The sequence below is a fragment of the Anopheles merus genome, chromosome 2R (assembly GCF_017562075.2).
Source record: "Anopheles merus strain MAF chromosome 2R, AmerM5.1, whole genome shotgun sequence".
Taxonomy (NCBI): Eukaryota; Metazoa; Arthropoda; class Insecta; order Diptera; family Culicidae; genus Anopheles; species Anopheles merus.
The window spans coordinates 52,925,594-52,941,527 of NC_054082.1; the positions used below are offsets into that span (position 1 = coordinate 52,925,594).

At 42.5% G+C, this 15,934-nt stretch overlaps 1 protein-coding gene and 1 long non-coding RNA gene across 2 annotated transcripts; one reads left to right on the forward strand and one right to left on the reverse strand.

Moving 5' to 3' along the window:
* Positions 1-3,746: 3,746 nt before the first annotated feature.
* LOC121590544 lies at positions 3,747-5,868 on the forward strand. The gene is made up of 3 exons (XR_006004431.1): positions 3,747-3,857; positions 5,228-5,280; positions 5,377-5,868. It is a non-coding gene; the product is annotated as an uncharacterized LOC121590544 (long non-coding RNA).
* A 5,612-nt stretch (positions 5,869-11,480) lies between these two features.
* On the reverse strand, positions 11,481-11,885 carry LOC121600311 (TBC1 domain family member 5 homolog A-like). Its single transcript, XM_041928784.1, has one exon. It carries the CDS (start codon positions 11,883-11,885, stop codon positions 11,481-11,483), a length of 405 nt encoding a protein of 134 aa, XP_041784718.1.
* Between the last annotated feature and the right edge of the window lie 4,049 nt (positions 11,886-15,934).

A 15,934-nucleotide genomic window follows, 5' to 3' on the forward strand; every position in this document is an offset into this window, starting at 1 on the left:
AAAGTGGAACAAATTCATCCATGCAATCCGTCATCCATCAACAGCAGTAAACCATGGAAAGCAGTAAATGTGGTGAAAATTTTGCAATTTATTCACGTTATGGGTTTTAAACATAAGCTATAATTTGTGCAATTATTCATGTATTTAGCGTGTGTGAAATTATTGCTTGCGTATCTTTTTAAACAGATGTATTTCATTAGACATATGTCTGAGGCTGAGATTGAGCTATACGATGAATTACCGTGTAGGTGCCCTAGTGGGTCGGGGAGTGGGAGTAGTTCTAGTGGGAGTCGTGGGAGTAGTTCTAGCTGTAGTCGTTGTGGACGGAGTTGTTGTTGGAGTAGTTGTCGTTGTAGTTGGGGTTGTAGTAGTAGTTGTTGTAGTTGGGGTTGTAGTGGTTGACGTTGTAGTGGGGGTTGTAGTTGTTGTCGTTGTAGTTGGGGTTGTAGTAGTTGTAGTAGTTGTTGTTGTAGTTGGGGTTGTTGTAGTAGTTGTTGTTGTAGGTGTAGTTGTAGTAGTTGTCGTTGTAGTTGGAGAAGTAGTAGTTGTTGTTGTAGTTGGAGTTGTTGTAGTTGTCGTTGTAGTTGGAGTTGTAGTGGTTGTCGTTGTAGTTGGGGTTGTTGTAGTAGTTGTTGTAGTTGGAGTTGTAGTAGTTGTCGTTGTAGTTGGAGTTGTAGTAGTTGTCGTTGTAGTTGGAGTTGTAGTTGTTGTTGTTGTAGTTGGGGTTGTAGTAGTTGTCGTTGTAGGTGCCGTTGTTGTAGTAGTTTCCGTATTGGTTGAAGATATTGTTGTTATCGTTGAACTTGAAGAAGTGATGGATGCAGTTGTAGAAGTTGTAGGAATGATGACCGTTGTAGTTGATATTATAGAGCCGGTTGTTTTTGGAAAACATGTTATACCATGATAACACAGCTTGTTCTTTGCCAGTAGAGGAAAGGGACAGTAACAATTTCTCGTAGGCATTTTTGAGACAGGATGTTTAGTTTCGTAATTGTCACCAACATCATTCCAAGGGCGAGCGAGAGAAGGCCAAATGAAGTACTCTGAAATGAAGAAATCTCATATAACGGTGACATTGTGTAGGATATTTCGTATTGCGATTGATCTATCTTACGATATGGCTGTGTTGATAGAAGTGCTTCATTTGGATCTGCGTTATGTGATTGATAATCTCGAACATCATGCCGAGGACAGAGCCGTTTCCCATTAGAGGGGTGCACTGAAGTTTTAGGTTGCGGCGGATTAAAATATCTTTTTTGCGTAAATTTCGCACACTGGAGATTGCTTCTGGAACATACTTTGGAACATATGCATTTGCGGTGTCAGTAACAGTCACTTTATTTGAGAATGATCCACTAAGTTCTTCACACTCTAGTTGGCTATTTGTAAGCAATCTGTTCGCCAAAACTAAGGTTAATAGCAGCAGGATGATCACACCAACAAAACAAGTAACACGCTTTCTTCTATTGCACCGTTGTATGCACGTGTATGCTAATGAACTCATATTGAAATAGCTAACCAGCCACCACGAAAGAGCGTCAACGAAAAACTCATGTTTACAAGCACGCGATATGCCTTTATAATAAAACCCAAGACTCTATCACAATGTTGCTGTATCGTTTCAGACGTGTCGACTAAATACGGAAGTTTCGCCATAAATAACGTTCTGTATATGATATTTTTAGAAGGATATTGCTGCTAGTTTTTTTTTAAATTAAACTACGTATTTTTTAAGCAAGAATTATATTCATGTCATACTGAACTTTGTGTTTTGTTTTAAGACTTAAACCTATCTGCACATATGATCTGTTTGTGTGAATATACAGGGAACTAGTTATGCGGCGTGTTGGTCTTTATTTTCTATGAAAAGAACCTCAAAATTGAGCAAAAATAGAAATACTTGTAATACTACGAAATTAACTTTCCCTTGCTTGCTTGCTGATGTGGTTTTCCTTTTGTATTTTACGACATGTGTGAAAACTCACCTCTGTAGACTACAAATCATGGACAACAAAAGCATGATACGCATGATAACTGACACAAGCCGCTTCACAAGGAATGCAGATTTACATATATACTATTGCTGGTGTCATTAGGCGAAAGGCCATGAGAGTGACAAAATGCTGACAAATTTTTCAAAACGTGAGCTCTTGTCACTTTTTTGAGCTTTTGTCAAAATTTTGTAACCTGGAGCAGCCAGGAAATAAAGTTGACAAAAGTTGACAAAAAGTGACAAAATTTGACGTTCCCGAAAAAGCGTAAACAAACAGCTATTTGGCGCAGTTGTGACCCATTGCTATGATATAAATGCTAAAATGCATGATTCGAATTGATGTTTACACCTATTTAGTACTTCTTAAACAAAATATCGATGATATTCAGATGTTGGAGCTTTTTGTCGTTCTTGTGTATATTTTTGGTGCGGCCACGAGAAAAGCTCTTTTTTGCAGTTGACAAGCAATTTTGACAAAGTTGAAATTTTTTTCAACATTTTGTCACCTCCGTGGCCACGCGCTAATTCGCTTTAAAGAAAGTTGTTGTAGGCAGCCGTGCCGACCCCTGGACTAGCCGTGGCAGTTGCGCTAAAAATCTTCAGTTAAATGATCAATTGTGTATACAGTTGGATGCGTTCCAATGTCTAGGTATACGGAGCTGAATTTCATATAGATCAATCGATATTTCCCATTGTTTTGAACTAAATTATGTTGAGTTTCAAAATTGAGCAGAATATTATATTTTTTTAATCAAACCAAATAAGCTCTGGAAAATCCTGAGAACAATCAACCGAGAAAATATTTACACCACCATAAAGCTGAGAAAACGTGAATTTTTTGGCGGGGTTAGTTGAAAAAAACTTTCTTATTGTCACTGAAAAATTCAATTTCAAAAAAGTTACAACTTTTGGGGCAAAAGAGCCACCTCTATTTGGGGCAAGTGTTCCACCCTCTTTCATAGGCGCGAGCTATCAAAAATATAAACATTGTTGTAGCGTACAGCGGTATGGTGCGCTTTTACGAGCGGATTCCATCCCGAAAAAAAGACCAGCAACAAACCATATTGCGATACAGTTTGTGATGAAAAAGGGTTCATTGGTGACTCAAGACATGTAGGAATACATACACTAGTGCTACAAACGTAACAATTTCCAATTATCTAAGAAATACGTTTATTTTAACCAGGTGGCCGTCTTGCCCCATACGAGTGGCATTTTTGCCCCTTAGCCCAAAAAACAACGTCTAAAAGACCCTTTTTAAAACGCTTCGAAACAGTTTTGTTTGCACTTGTTTCAAGCGAAACTCATTTATAAGTGAGGAAATAGATGTAAAATGGTTATGCAATTTTAATCGGCTTTTAACAAACACGTTCTAATGAATTATAACATCAAATGCTTAAGGTGGCACACTTGCCCCAAATTCCGCTAGAGTGTTTTAGCGAGCCGATCGAGCAGGAGCTCTCAGCGGGGGCGCTCGGTGCGGCTGGTGCGCCGCCACCGCAATTGTATAATTTTGAAGTGTTTATCGTTTGTGTGTTTTATTTATTATGTACGTTATTAGTGTAATCAATAATTGCAAAAGTGTTAAGACATGTAAGAAAGGAAAAGCGCTAGTGGTAGGGAGAGTGTGATAACGGTAGCGAGATCGGGAGAACGAGAGCGAATTAGGAACGAATTGCGAGAGAGAAAACGCGCAGCGTTAAAATCGGCAGCACTGGATAAGCGAGGAGGAGTAGCTATGTGTGAACTGAAGCGATCAATAAAGAGTGACTTTTCATATACCGAATAAAAACTTCACAGACATAACAAAAGTGATCCAAAACCAGTCGGAAAAACTATACAAACCAGGCGTGAATATTTTAGGGTGAGTTAGAATAGACTAATTAAGTTAATTAGGATTTAAAAAAATACCCTACCCTACCTACCCTACCTTTAAATTTAACTTTAAGCGCATCCCCGAAAAAAGATAATTAATAATTAAAGAATTCTGCGATGTTCTTCTTATCTTTTTTGTTGCCTCGTTGAGCTCTTCACTGCACAGTGGGTAGTTTCGAACAAATGTCGGTATAAAATAGCGTTTACAGTGATTGGGGGCCTTCACGATTCTAGTTAGTTTTTTGTATGGAGTTTGACAGTTGGAGGCTGAAATCATGTAAACACTCCATACAAAACTACACAAAAAACTAGCCTGCAATTTTCAGTCTAGATTATTCTAGCCTCAAAGCTAGAATTAGATTCGAGTACCTGGTCGAAAACACGGTGTTGTTTACATTTATCCCAAGATTCATTAAAGAGATCGCATGGTGGAATCTAGAATCAATGTGTATGTAGTCCAGGTGGTCTCATAGCATTTTTTATAACCAATTTTGAACATCACTTTTTGACAGAACGAGAGAAAGTTTTTGCTCCAACGAGCTTTCTAGAGGCTTGACGAATACTCAAAACACTCTTAAAATCTTCATTCAGAAGCAGAAGCGATAAAAATCAGCCTTCTAAATTCATACACCTTGGGATAAGCCCACCTGTATATTATACTCACATAGATAGCTGCTCGAAAACTGCTATACAATGCAAACAGCTGACAGGCTGAAATTTCAGCCTACGAACTTCAAACGGAAAGAGCTCCATTGTTGAGTTTTATAACTTGTAGTCAAGTATCATGACAGTAAATTACAATTCATATGTAGTTCATAACGAAAACACTAAATGGCGCTACATAAAATAGCGTTTTAAGGGATTTTGCAATGGTTTTATAAATTTTGTACGTTTTTTCTTTTATTTGTAATATAACATTTTCAAAATTTCCAGACTGTAAGAAAATAACTTATAGATTGAAATCATACAATGTTTTTTTTTATTTTGCATGAGACAATTGTAGCTAATTTTCACAACTTTTACTCCCAGGTAGTACAAATTTTAAAACTACACATACACAACTTAGATAGAAGCTATTACAAGCTTCTGACGTCAAGTTCTCGTTTCTGTAGGCTTGAATGCAGGCACATACATAATTAGATACAACAGTTCATATTCAAACAAGTTACAAAGGTTCAAATTTTCTATAAAAATAAGAATTTTCTGCGTTTTTTAACAAGTCTCTACTGCGAGAGCCTCATTCTCGAGAATCAAAAGAGATAAAGAACTCATATTATGGATTTTTCTTAGTTTAAGCCTAAAGATTGAAACCTTATCTTGGAAATTACGTTATTAAAAAGTTGATTTTTTTTATTTCAGTTTGGTCTTTGCCTCATTTATATGTAATACGATGTTCTCGGCACGTTCCCTTGGTAGGTTTCACTAATGACTTACGTTAATACTTATGTCCTACGCTGCCAGGCTAACTATATCTACTTCACGCTGCTTGCGCTAATGGTATTTTATAGCAAATAATTATAGGAGTTGCTGCCGTTACTCTAAAGACTTAACCCGAAGTCTCCACTTGGAAAAATGTTATAAAAATGAGCGAAATGTTCATGGATACACTACAAGCACTACTACTAAGTCGTCGTTGAATGCTGCGATGAAACTATTGAAGCTTTTTCATCTTACTGTCAAAACTTTCTCATGCTGTTTTATCAAATGTCCCTCTCAACCAAAGTCTATATAGCACATAGGTAGAGTCACCCAGAACAAGACGATCCTGAAGGATCAGGGATAAGATTTTATAGGCGGAATTAAACGCCGTAACACCCCTTTCGTCATTGCAGTCCAGCCCGTCTCCTTTCTTGTATCGTGCAACTCTAAACGTGCTCCTCCGTTCAGGACCGGTTCAGCTGCTATTTCGTGAGTTCCGGATTTCCACCCAAACCCGGGGGCTACCGGGTGGTGTTGCCACGGCGTGTTGGGAGTATATTTTATGCACAGGAATTATTTAATTTATCATTTAGATACATGGATACGACACAAGAACTGCTAGCATTTATATTTTTGAAAGAAAAGTATCACTTTTTGGAGATTGTTTTTGCCATTGTTACAATTTGGAGATGTTTTTGCCGATTGACTGCCAACATGCACAGTTTCATTATAGATTATATTCTTCTTCTTCTTTGACACAACAACCGCTGTCGGTCAAGGCCTGCCAAGTACCCACTAGTGAAGTGAGCTTGACTTTCAGTGACTTATTGTTACCATATTAGGATAGTCAGTCCTACGTATGGGGGCACGGTCTATTCGGGACTTGAACCCATGACGGTCATGTTGTTACGTCGTACGAGTTGACGACTGTACCACCAGACCGGCCCATAGATTATATTATACGATCACAAATCTCAACGGAATATTTCAAATATTTAAATAAACAATTGTGATATTCCAAATGGTTCCAAGTTATATGACTGGTAATCCTAATTTATAAATGTGTTTTATTTATTTACGCTAGGGAATCAAAATTCATCTTTTATTACTTTCATAAAGGACGAACCACAAAGTATTAGCACGATTTATAAGGTAGGCGAATTTTTTTTCCAGACACTGCATTTTTATTTTATAAACCGTGTGTTCTGGACTATGTTCGAAAAAAAATCGTATGCCTACGATCGCACTTTCGACCTGACACTTTCCATCAGGTTCAGCACCAAACTTGTGACCAACGATTTTCGGCACTTTTGGACAGGTCCTGGTTTTCATTTTTTTTTCGGCGCGTCTTCGAAGCTGGACCCCTCACGAAACTTTCTGATGGCGGGCCGTACGGTTCCGATACTGACTCCTTCCAATTTCGCTGACTGGTTTAAAGAAATGTTGGAAGTCGAGCATCATTTGTGCAAAACACTTTTGCGCTTTTCGACGTAATTGCCAACAGACACGGTAGACAAAAAAAAATACTTTCAATGCACTAGTTAGTAGCTTTACACTGCTGGCTGCCCAGAAGCAGACAAGAATCAGCGGTTTTGCATCATCCGTTTACTAGTAACGTCATTTAGAAATTGTGCTTACATTTTCTGGTTCACCCGTTATGTTATGTGAGCCAGGCTCTTTAAGTAATGGCCAGAGAGTCGCCGCATGCGATTTGGTCGCATGCGGCAAGAAATGAGTTTTCTCAATTTTCTAGCTTTTTAGGGTACTTTGATATTTTGTTGTTTCTTTATAAAGATAATCATTATTAGATATGATGTTAAAATCGCTTGCGGCGATGCGGCAATATCAAATGAGTTTGATTTTGCCGCATCACCGCATGCGGCAGATTCGCAAGTGCTGTTATTATCGCCAAATCCCATACAAAAGCATGTGGCAAAATCGCATGCGGCGGGGTTCTGACAGTTCCCTTAGGGCTAGTCTAGTGCTTGTCAAGTAAAACTTTATTTTTAGTTTTCCTTAAAAGTGTTAATCGCGTGTACAATCATCGCATTCTGTGGCAATTACTGTAGCAGCAGTTCTAATTTACATTAAAATAGTTTCCGAATACATGTAAGTGGACAGTGAGCTAGACCAATTGTTGAAAAACTGTGTACCATAAGATGCCAGTAACATTTTAAATAACGGTTAAAGTTGCATGCATTGAAATTGATTACAGGGCTTCCCACGATTTATTGATCAGTTTCCATAATTTTTGGGCTCGTCTCACGATTTTTTCATCGCAGCCCATAGATTTTTGGTTCGTTTCCACAATTTATTTGTATCGTCCGATTGGATATCAATACAATAGGACCAACAAATTCTGGGAAATGGCCAAAAAATCGTGGCAACGCACCAAAAAAATATGGGAACCAACCAAAAATTGATGAAAACCAACCAATAAATCGTGGTAAACCTGTAAGTCATTATTAAAATGTATCATGATTCTAATAAGGTAAGAGAACTACTATCCAGATAGCTGAGACTCGCGAGTTATATTCTGTCTATCATTGAGCTAGACCACCGATTGGCAAAATACGGATCGCATACGGCTCATGTTCTGGTGTCAGTGTTTGTAGCAATACCGCACTGATCCGGGTATGGTCCGACACCTCTTGAAGGTTAATATAGGATCTCCATACTCTACTCCGACTCAATACGTCCATGGCGTACATAACGGTAACATATCTCTCCAATAATCTGAGCTTGGGTACACGAGGAAACCCAAACCCAACCCAAGCTTGGGAGGATGGGTTATACGGCTAAATTAGGCGAGGGGGGGGGGGGGGTTGGTCAGCGTGTGTTCTCCATGTTAGGGGCGGCTGGGTGTCCCTTCTGTCCTGGCATTCTAAGGGGCATTAATCAAGGATGCGTAGGCCCTCCGACGATATAGGAGGTTGGGGGAGAGGACTTGCAAGCCACCCCTAGAAAACCCCAAATGCAACGAAACGTAATCAAAAGATTTCGAATTGGACTAAACGAAACCGACCCACGCAACTGAACAAGGCTAACGATTGGAAACTCGGGACATGCTGCAGGTCCCTCACAGCAACCGGAAGTACCCGCATTCTTGCGAACGAGGTGATTGCCCGTGGCTTCGGAATACTAGCACTTCAAGATGTGCGCTGGAAAGGAGTGACGGAGCGCCCTTATCGGAGTGATTGCATGATCTACCAGAGCGGTGGTGAAAAGCAAGAACTCGGTACGGGGTTCCTGGTCATAGGTGAGATGAGGAAACGAGTGATCGGGTGGTGGCCGATCAATGGCCGGATGTGCAGGTTGAGGATTCGTGGCAGCTGAGCATTAAAAATGTGCATAGTCCACACCTTGGGAGCACCGATGACGATAAAGACAACTTTTATACGCAGTTGGTAACCGCTGCCCACAACACGATGTCAAAATTGTCATCGGGGATTTAAATGCTCAGGTCGGACGGGAGGAGGCATTTAAACCGACGATAGGAAGTTTCAGTGCCCACCAGCTGACGAACGACAACGGGTTTCGGCTCCTCAATTTCGTCTCCTCCAAACACATGACCATCCGCAGCACCTTCTTCCAGCACGCACCTCGCTTCAACTACACCTGGAGATCACCGCAGCAGACATAATCCCAGATCGACCACGTTCTCATCGATAGAAGGCACTTCTCGGATGTAATCGACGTAAGAACCTACAGAGGAGCAAACGTCGACTCAGACCATTATGGTTATGGTTAAGTTACGCCAAAAACTATGCGTGGCTAATAAACTGCGCTACCAGCCTATCCCAAGGCTCAACACACTCAACCGGCTGAGACAAGCTGATGTGGCGAGGGACTTCGCCATCGCGTTTGGAGAAGCGTTGCCGGAGGACACCACTAGCGAGTCTCTCAATGACCACTGGCGTATGGTGGAGCAAGCCATCAGCAGCACGGCCGAGCGAACAATTGGCCGCATGACCCGCAACTGGAGGAAGGAATAGTTTGGTAATGAGTGCAGACGAGCACTCTCCGAGAAGAACGTCGCGCGTACCCGCATGCTCCAGCGCGAGACCCGACAGAACGTGGAAGACTACAGACGACTGAGGAGGCAGCAGACCCGACTCTTCCAGGCCAAGAAGCAGGAAGCAGAGGAGAGCAGCCCTACGACAGCCAGCATGACGATGACGAAGTGCCCACGCCATCTTTGGACGAAGTCATTGATGCCATCAAACAGTTGAAGTGTAACAAGTCAGCTGGCAGCGATGGTCTAGTGGTCGAACTGTTCAAGATGGGTCCGGAGCGGCTTGCCGTCATCATGCATTGGCTGATTGCGACGATTTGGGATCAGGAAGAACTACCGGACGAGTGGAAACGGGGTGTCATACACCCAGTGTACAAAAATGGCGACAGGCTGGACTGTGCCAACTTCCGAGCCATCACAGTCCTGAATGCTGCCTACAAGATCTTGTCCCGAATACTCTTCTGCAAACATTCGCCTCTTGCTACAGATTTCGTTGGATTTCGTTGGAGCTACCAAGCTGGATTTGTTGGAGGCAAATCGACCACCGACCAAATCTTTATTCTACGGCAGATCCTTTAGAAATGCCGAGAGCACCAGATCCCTACGCACCACCTGTTCATCGACTTCAAGGCGGCCTACGATACCATAGATCGGAATGAGCTATGGAATACCATGCAGCAGTACGGATTCCCTGGAAAGCTGATACGGCTGTTGAGGGCCACTATGGACGGGGTACAGTACAAGGTGAGAGTGATAAACATGCTTTCGGAATCGTTCGAATTTCACCGGGGTCTAAGGCAACATGGATGTTCAACATGGCTCTGGAAGGTGTCATGCGAAGCGCGGGTTTCGACATCCGGGGCACGATTTTCACTCGATTTCTCCAATTCCTTGGCTTCGCGGATGACATTGACATCATCGGTCGTACAACTGCGACGGTGTGCGAAGCGTACACCCGACTAAAACGCGAGCCCGGGAGGATTGGATTGAGGATCAATGCGACGAAGACAAAGTACCTGCTTGCCGGGGGCTCTGTACGCGATAGATCCCGACTCGGAAGCAGAGTATCGGTTGACGGCGACGATTTCGAGGTGGTAGAGGAGTTCTTGACACGATCGTAACTTCGGACAACAACGTAAGCAGCGAAATCCGAAGGTGCATTGTTCAGGGAAGTCGTGCCTACTACGCGCTCCACAAACTCCTGCAATCCAGAAGACTCCAGCAACACACTAAATGTGATATATATCGCACACTGATTCGTCCGGCAGTCCTCTACGGGTACGAGTCTTGGACTATGCTAACGGAGGACGCCAATGCACTCGCCATTTTCGAACGGCGGGTGCTAAGGACTATCTTTGGCGGTGTGTGCGAGCAGGGCGTATGGAGAAGGAGGATAAACCACGAGCTAGCTGAGCTGTTTGGCGGTGCAGATATGCTGACGGTCATTAAAGCCGGAAGGATACGATGGCTGGGGCACGTGATGAGGATGCCGGACTCATGCACCACCATGAACCGTCGTCAACGAGGCGTAGAGGAGCACAGCGAGCTCGTTGGCTGGATCAGGTGGAGTCGAACCTGTCGGAGATCGGATGCAGCCGTGGTTAGAGGACTGCAGCCCAGGACCGAGTTTTCTGGAAACGGATTGGCGACCTGGCCATGTCTACTAGACGTGCTCGTACATGAGCAGGCCAAGAAGAAGAAAAAGAAGATGCGGCTCACGGGGGCGGTCCTGTGGTACAGTCGTCAACTCGAACGACTCAATAACATGGTCGACATGGGTTCATGCCTAGAATGGACCGTGTCACCGTAGCAAGGTCTGACTATCCGGCTGCGTGGTAATGAATTATGCTCAGCCTGTACGCGGCATTCGAGACTTATGTCCGCGTATGACGTTACGTCAAATGGAAGAAGAATGAGATGCGGCTCTAAACTGTTCATATATTTCATAGAACTTTCACATAGTTTTGCTCTTGGTAAAAATTTGGCTCTTCACGTGAAACTCTACGATTAATTTTTATAATTTTCCCCTTTCGGTCACAAAGAGAGTTGATGATTTACCGTCTAGGTGGCCAAGTGCGTCGGGGTGTGGGAGTCATGCGAGTAGTTCTAGTGGGAGTCGTGGGAGTAGTTCTAGTGGGAGTCGTGGGAGTAGTTCTAGTGGGAGTCGTGGGAGTAGTTCTAGTGGGAGTAGTTGTCGTTGTAGTTGGAGTAGTAGTAGTTGTTGTTGTAGGTGGGGTTGTTGTAGTTGTCGTTGTAGTTGGAGTTGTAGTGGTTGTCGTTGTAGTTGGAGTAGTAGTAGTTGTCGTTGTAGTTGGAGTTGTAGTAGTTGTCGTTGTAGTTGGAGTTGTAGTGGTTGTCGTTGTAGTTGGGGTTGTTGTAGTAGTTGGAGTTGTAGTAGTTGTCGTTGTAGGTGCTGTTGTTGTAGTTGTCGTTGTAGGTGCCGTTGTTGTAGTAGTTTCCGTATTGGTTGAAGATATTGTCGTTATCGTTGAAGTTGAAAAAGTGATGGATGCAGTTGTAGAAGTTGTAGGAATGATGACCGTTGTAGTTGATGTTATAGAGCCGGTTGTTTTTGGAAAACATGTTATACCATGATAACACAGCTTGTTCTTTGCCAGTAGAGGAAAAGGACAGTAACAATTTCTCGTAGGCAATTTTGAGACAGGATGTTTAGTTTCGTAATTGTCACCAACATCATTCCAAGGGCGAGCGAGAGAAGGCCAAATGAAGTACTCTGAAATGAAGAAATCTCATATAACGGTGACATTGTGTTGGATCTTTCGTATTGCGAAGGATCTATCTTACGATATGGCTGTGTTGATAGAAGTGCTTCATTTGGATCTGCGTTATGTGATTGATAATCTCGAACATCATGCTGAGGACAGAGCCGTTTCCCATTAGAGGGGTGCACTGAAGTTTTAGGTTGCGGCGGATTAAAATATCTTTTTTTGCGTAAATTTCGCACACTGGAGATTGCTTCTGGAACATACTTTGGAACATATGCATTTGCGGTGTCAGTAACAGTCACTTTATTTGAGAACGATCCACGAAGTACTTCACATTCTAGTTGGCTATTTATAAACGATCTTTGCACTAAAAAAAACATTAGTAGCAGAAAGATCACAGCAGCACAACAAGTAACAAGCTTTCTTCTATTGCACCGTTGTATGCACGTGTATGCTAATGAACTCATATTGAAATAGCTAACCAGCCACCACGAAAGAGCGTCAACGAAAAACTCATGTTTACAAGCACGCGACATGCCTTTATAATAAAACCCAAGACTCTATCACACTGCTGCTATATCGTTTCAGACGTGTCGACTAAATACGGAAACTTAATTATAAACAATGTTGAGATATTCTTCGTGCGATGTCGCGACTATTTTTTTGCTTGTACAATATGACCTCACTGCGAATACATTTGCGTACCAACTACTGGTTTCGCTCTCAATAGTTCTGTTGTAAGACAGGTCGAGAACGTGATGAATAAAAACGACGCAGAAACATTTTGCAGGAACCTTAATGAATCAAACTGAAATTCATCGCGTTACACTGTTTCTAGATGATGTTCACAATTTCCGCTACAATTTTTATCGATAATTTTCTTAATTTTCTAATTTTCTTTTCCAAACATATGGATGACAACATTTGCATTTGCAAGAAATCGAATAGTGACAAATGATATAGTTATCGATTGACTCCAAAAGGGCTTTTCGCTGAATTATGCGATACATAATGTATGAGAAGTACATACACGTACTGACGGTAATTTAGTAGTAGTAGAAGTAGTGTTGGGTAAAGTAGCACAATTAAGTGTGCTGTGCGCACACGCACATTGCCTTTAGTGTGCTGTGCGCACTGTGCGCACAGTGCGCACTGTGCGCACAGTGCGCACTTGGAACCAGTGCGGAAGTGCTAGCACAGTGCTAGCACTTTCGCACAGTGCTAGCACTTTCGCACAGTGCTAGCACAGTGCTAGCACTTTCGCACAGTGCGCTCTCTGAGCACAGTGCGAAAGTGCTAGCACAGTGCTAGCACTTTCGCACAGTGCGCTCTCTGAGCACAGTGCGGAAGTGCTAGCACAGTGCTAGCACTTTCGCACAGTGCGCTCTCTGAGCACAGTGCGGAAGTGGTAGCACAGTGCTAGCACTTTCGCACAGTGCGCTCTCTGAGCACAGTGCGAAAGTGCTAGCACTGTGCGGAAGTGCTAGCACTGTGCTAGCACTGTGCGAAAGTGCTAGCACTGTGGTAGCACTTAAGGCACTGTGCTGTGCTGTGCGCACAGTATGGTGTGCTGTGCGCACAGTGCGCACAGCAGCACTTTACCCAACACTAAGTAGAAGTCATATTAAAGAAGATATATTTACTTTCAATTAAACTTCTTCTTCTTTGACACAACAACCGCTGTCGATCAAGGCCTGCCAAGTACCCACTAGTGAAGTGAGCTTGACTTTCAGTGACTTATTGTTACCATAGCAGGATAGTCAGTCCTACGTATGGGGGCACGGTCTATTCGGGATTTGAACCCATGACGGTCATGTTGTTACGTCGTACGAGTTGACGACTGTACCACCAGACCGGCCCTTTTCTGTAAAAAATACCTTTAAATCGGTAAATAAAAAATAGCACTACATAATACGATGGTTTATCGTTCAAAATAATGTCACTTTCATTAAAATAATAAAAAATTGTAATGTAGGAGCAGTTTTTGTGAAACTGATGCCCAATACTGGGTCATTTACCCTAGTTCGTTTATCCAACGCTCTCACGATTTTCAACTTTTTTTCTAGTGTGCGCACTGTGCAACATTGTTCAGTGTGTGCCTTTTGTGCTCGTTTTGACTAGGTTTGGAATCTAATTCATCGTTTTGGTCTGTGGATTCAGTGAAATATTTATGTCTTTGTTGTGGCGTCAAACGTCGCTTGTGGCCGCGATTAGTTTTTTTGACAATCAGTGTGTATGCGTGCAACCTTTGTAATGGCGCTTAGTTGTCCGGCTTGTAATGTTGTTGCAGACGACTGTAGAAAAGTGTACCACTACAAGTACATCGGACTGGCGAATAGCATAATCAAGGAACTATAGCGCCTTGGTTCTCAACTGCTTTGGTCTTGTAAGACTTGTAAAGACATATACGAAGGTAGCTTTTCGGTCCTTCTTGGTGAAATCGAAACCCGATTCAATGCGCCTAAGAATGAACTATTGGAATTTAAACATAGTGAAGTGTCTAAACATCTGATGTTTGTCCAGTCGTGAACGTCTTGTCTAGCCTCAGCAACACTAACACTGCTACACCGGAGGTTCGATATACATGGGAGACCCGCTCTGCCAATCGAAATAACCTTGCTCACCGGGACACAGCTGTTAATCCACCTAAACGCAGGCTTGTTGATAGATCGCTCCCTGCACTACCATCACTTATGATTGGGACTGCCTCAGTATCACCTTCTCGGCCATTCAGAGCTGTTCCAATTAGCGGGCCTAAATTTTGGCTCTTTCTCATCCGAATCGCACCTGAAGTAACCAAAGAGCAGGTGCTGGCACTAATACATACGCACATGGACACTGATGACATCAATATCTTTCCGCTGCTGCCACACGGGCGGGATGTTGGCTCTCTCACTTTCATGTCGTACAAAGTTGGGCTCCCCATCAATCTTCGTAACAAGGCTCTGAGCCCAGCTTCGTGGCCTATGGGACTGGTGTTTAGGGAATTCATCGATACTGGTCGCCCGAACTGGTAGTTTTGGCGTCCTCCAACAAATCCCTTAGGGCACCAACACCATCAACCTTTGCCTCACCAACACCAACAAATGCAAGAGAACACACTCGCAGAACCACTTTCGACGGAGACACACAGTTCGGAACAAACATAAACAATCGTAACTCATCTGTCTTTCCTGTCAATCGACAAAAGCCTCCTGCTTACATGTACGATTTACTATCAAAATGCTCGTGGCCTACGAACAAAGGTTAATGATCTTCACTTGGCCGTGTCAGAAAGTGATTACTAAATAGTTGTCCTGACTAAAACGTGGCTACATGATGGTGTTATGTCAGAAATGTTGTTTGGAAATGAATATGTAGTGTTCCGCACCGATAGAAGCTTATCAAATAGTTCACAAAGTGATGGCGATGGTGTGCTAGTGGCCGTATCGACCACGCTGAAATCACAACAATCCGAAGAGCCCTTAGACTCATTAGAAATGGTATGGATAAAGGTTTATTTGGCTAAGGGGGTGCTCAACGTAGCTTTATACCGACAATATCACATAGTCAACCGTTCACTTCATTTACGATATATAAACCGCATACAGAAGAGTATTTGTCTAAACCCTAAAAAAAAATGGAGTTACGTGTATTCGAAGATATCAAAAAGCACGGAATAAAATTTTGAGGTTACGGAATGAAATTTGCTATAAGGGAAAAAGAAGCTAGCAATGATCTCGACATTGCTAATATATGAGCATGCCGAATCTCAGATGCTTATGATAGTCGTGTGTCCTCTACCACGGATATCAATCACGCCATCCAGCATACACCTGTTCAAGCAATAAATAGGCTAAATATTATAGTAGATGAGGAAAAAATATGACGCGACATGCTATACGTCTTTTAAGATGACCGGAGAGT

What these genes read in the sequence shown, in the direction of transcription:
- LOC121600311 (XM_041928784.1), bottom strand. Translation starts at nt 11,885, where the DNA reads ATGTTTTCCAAAAACAACCGGCTCTATAACATCAACTACAACGGTCAT.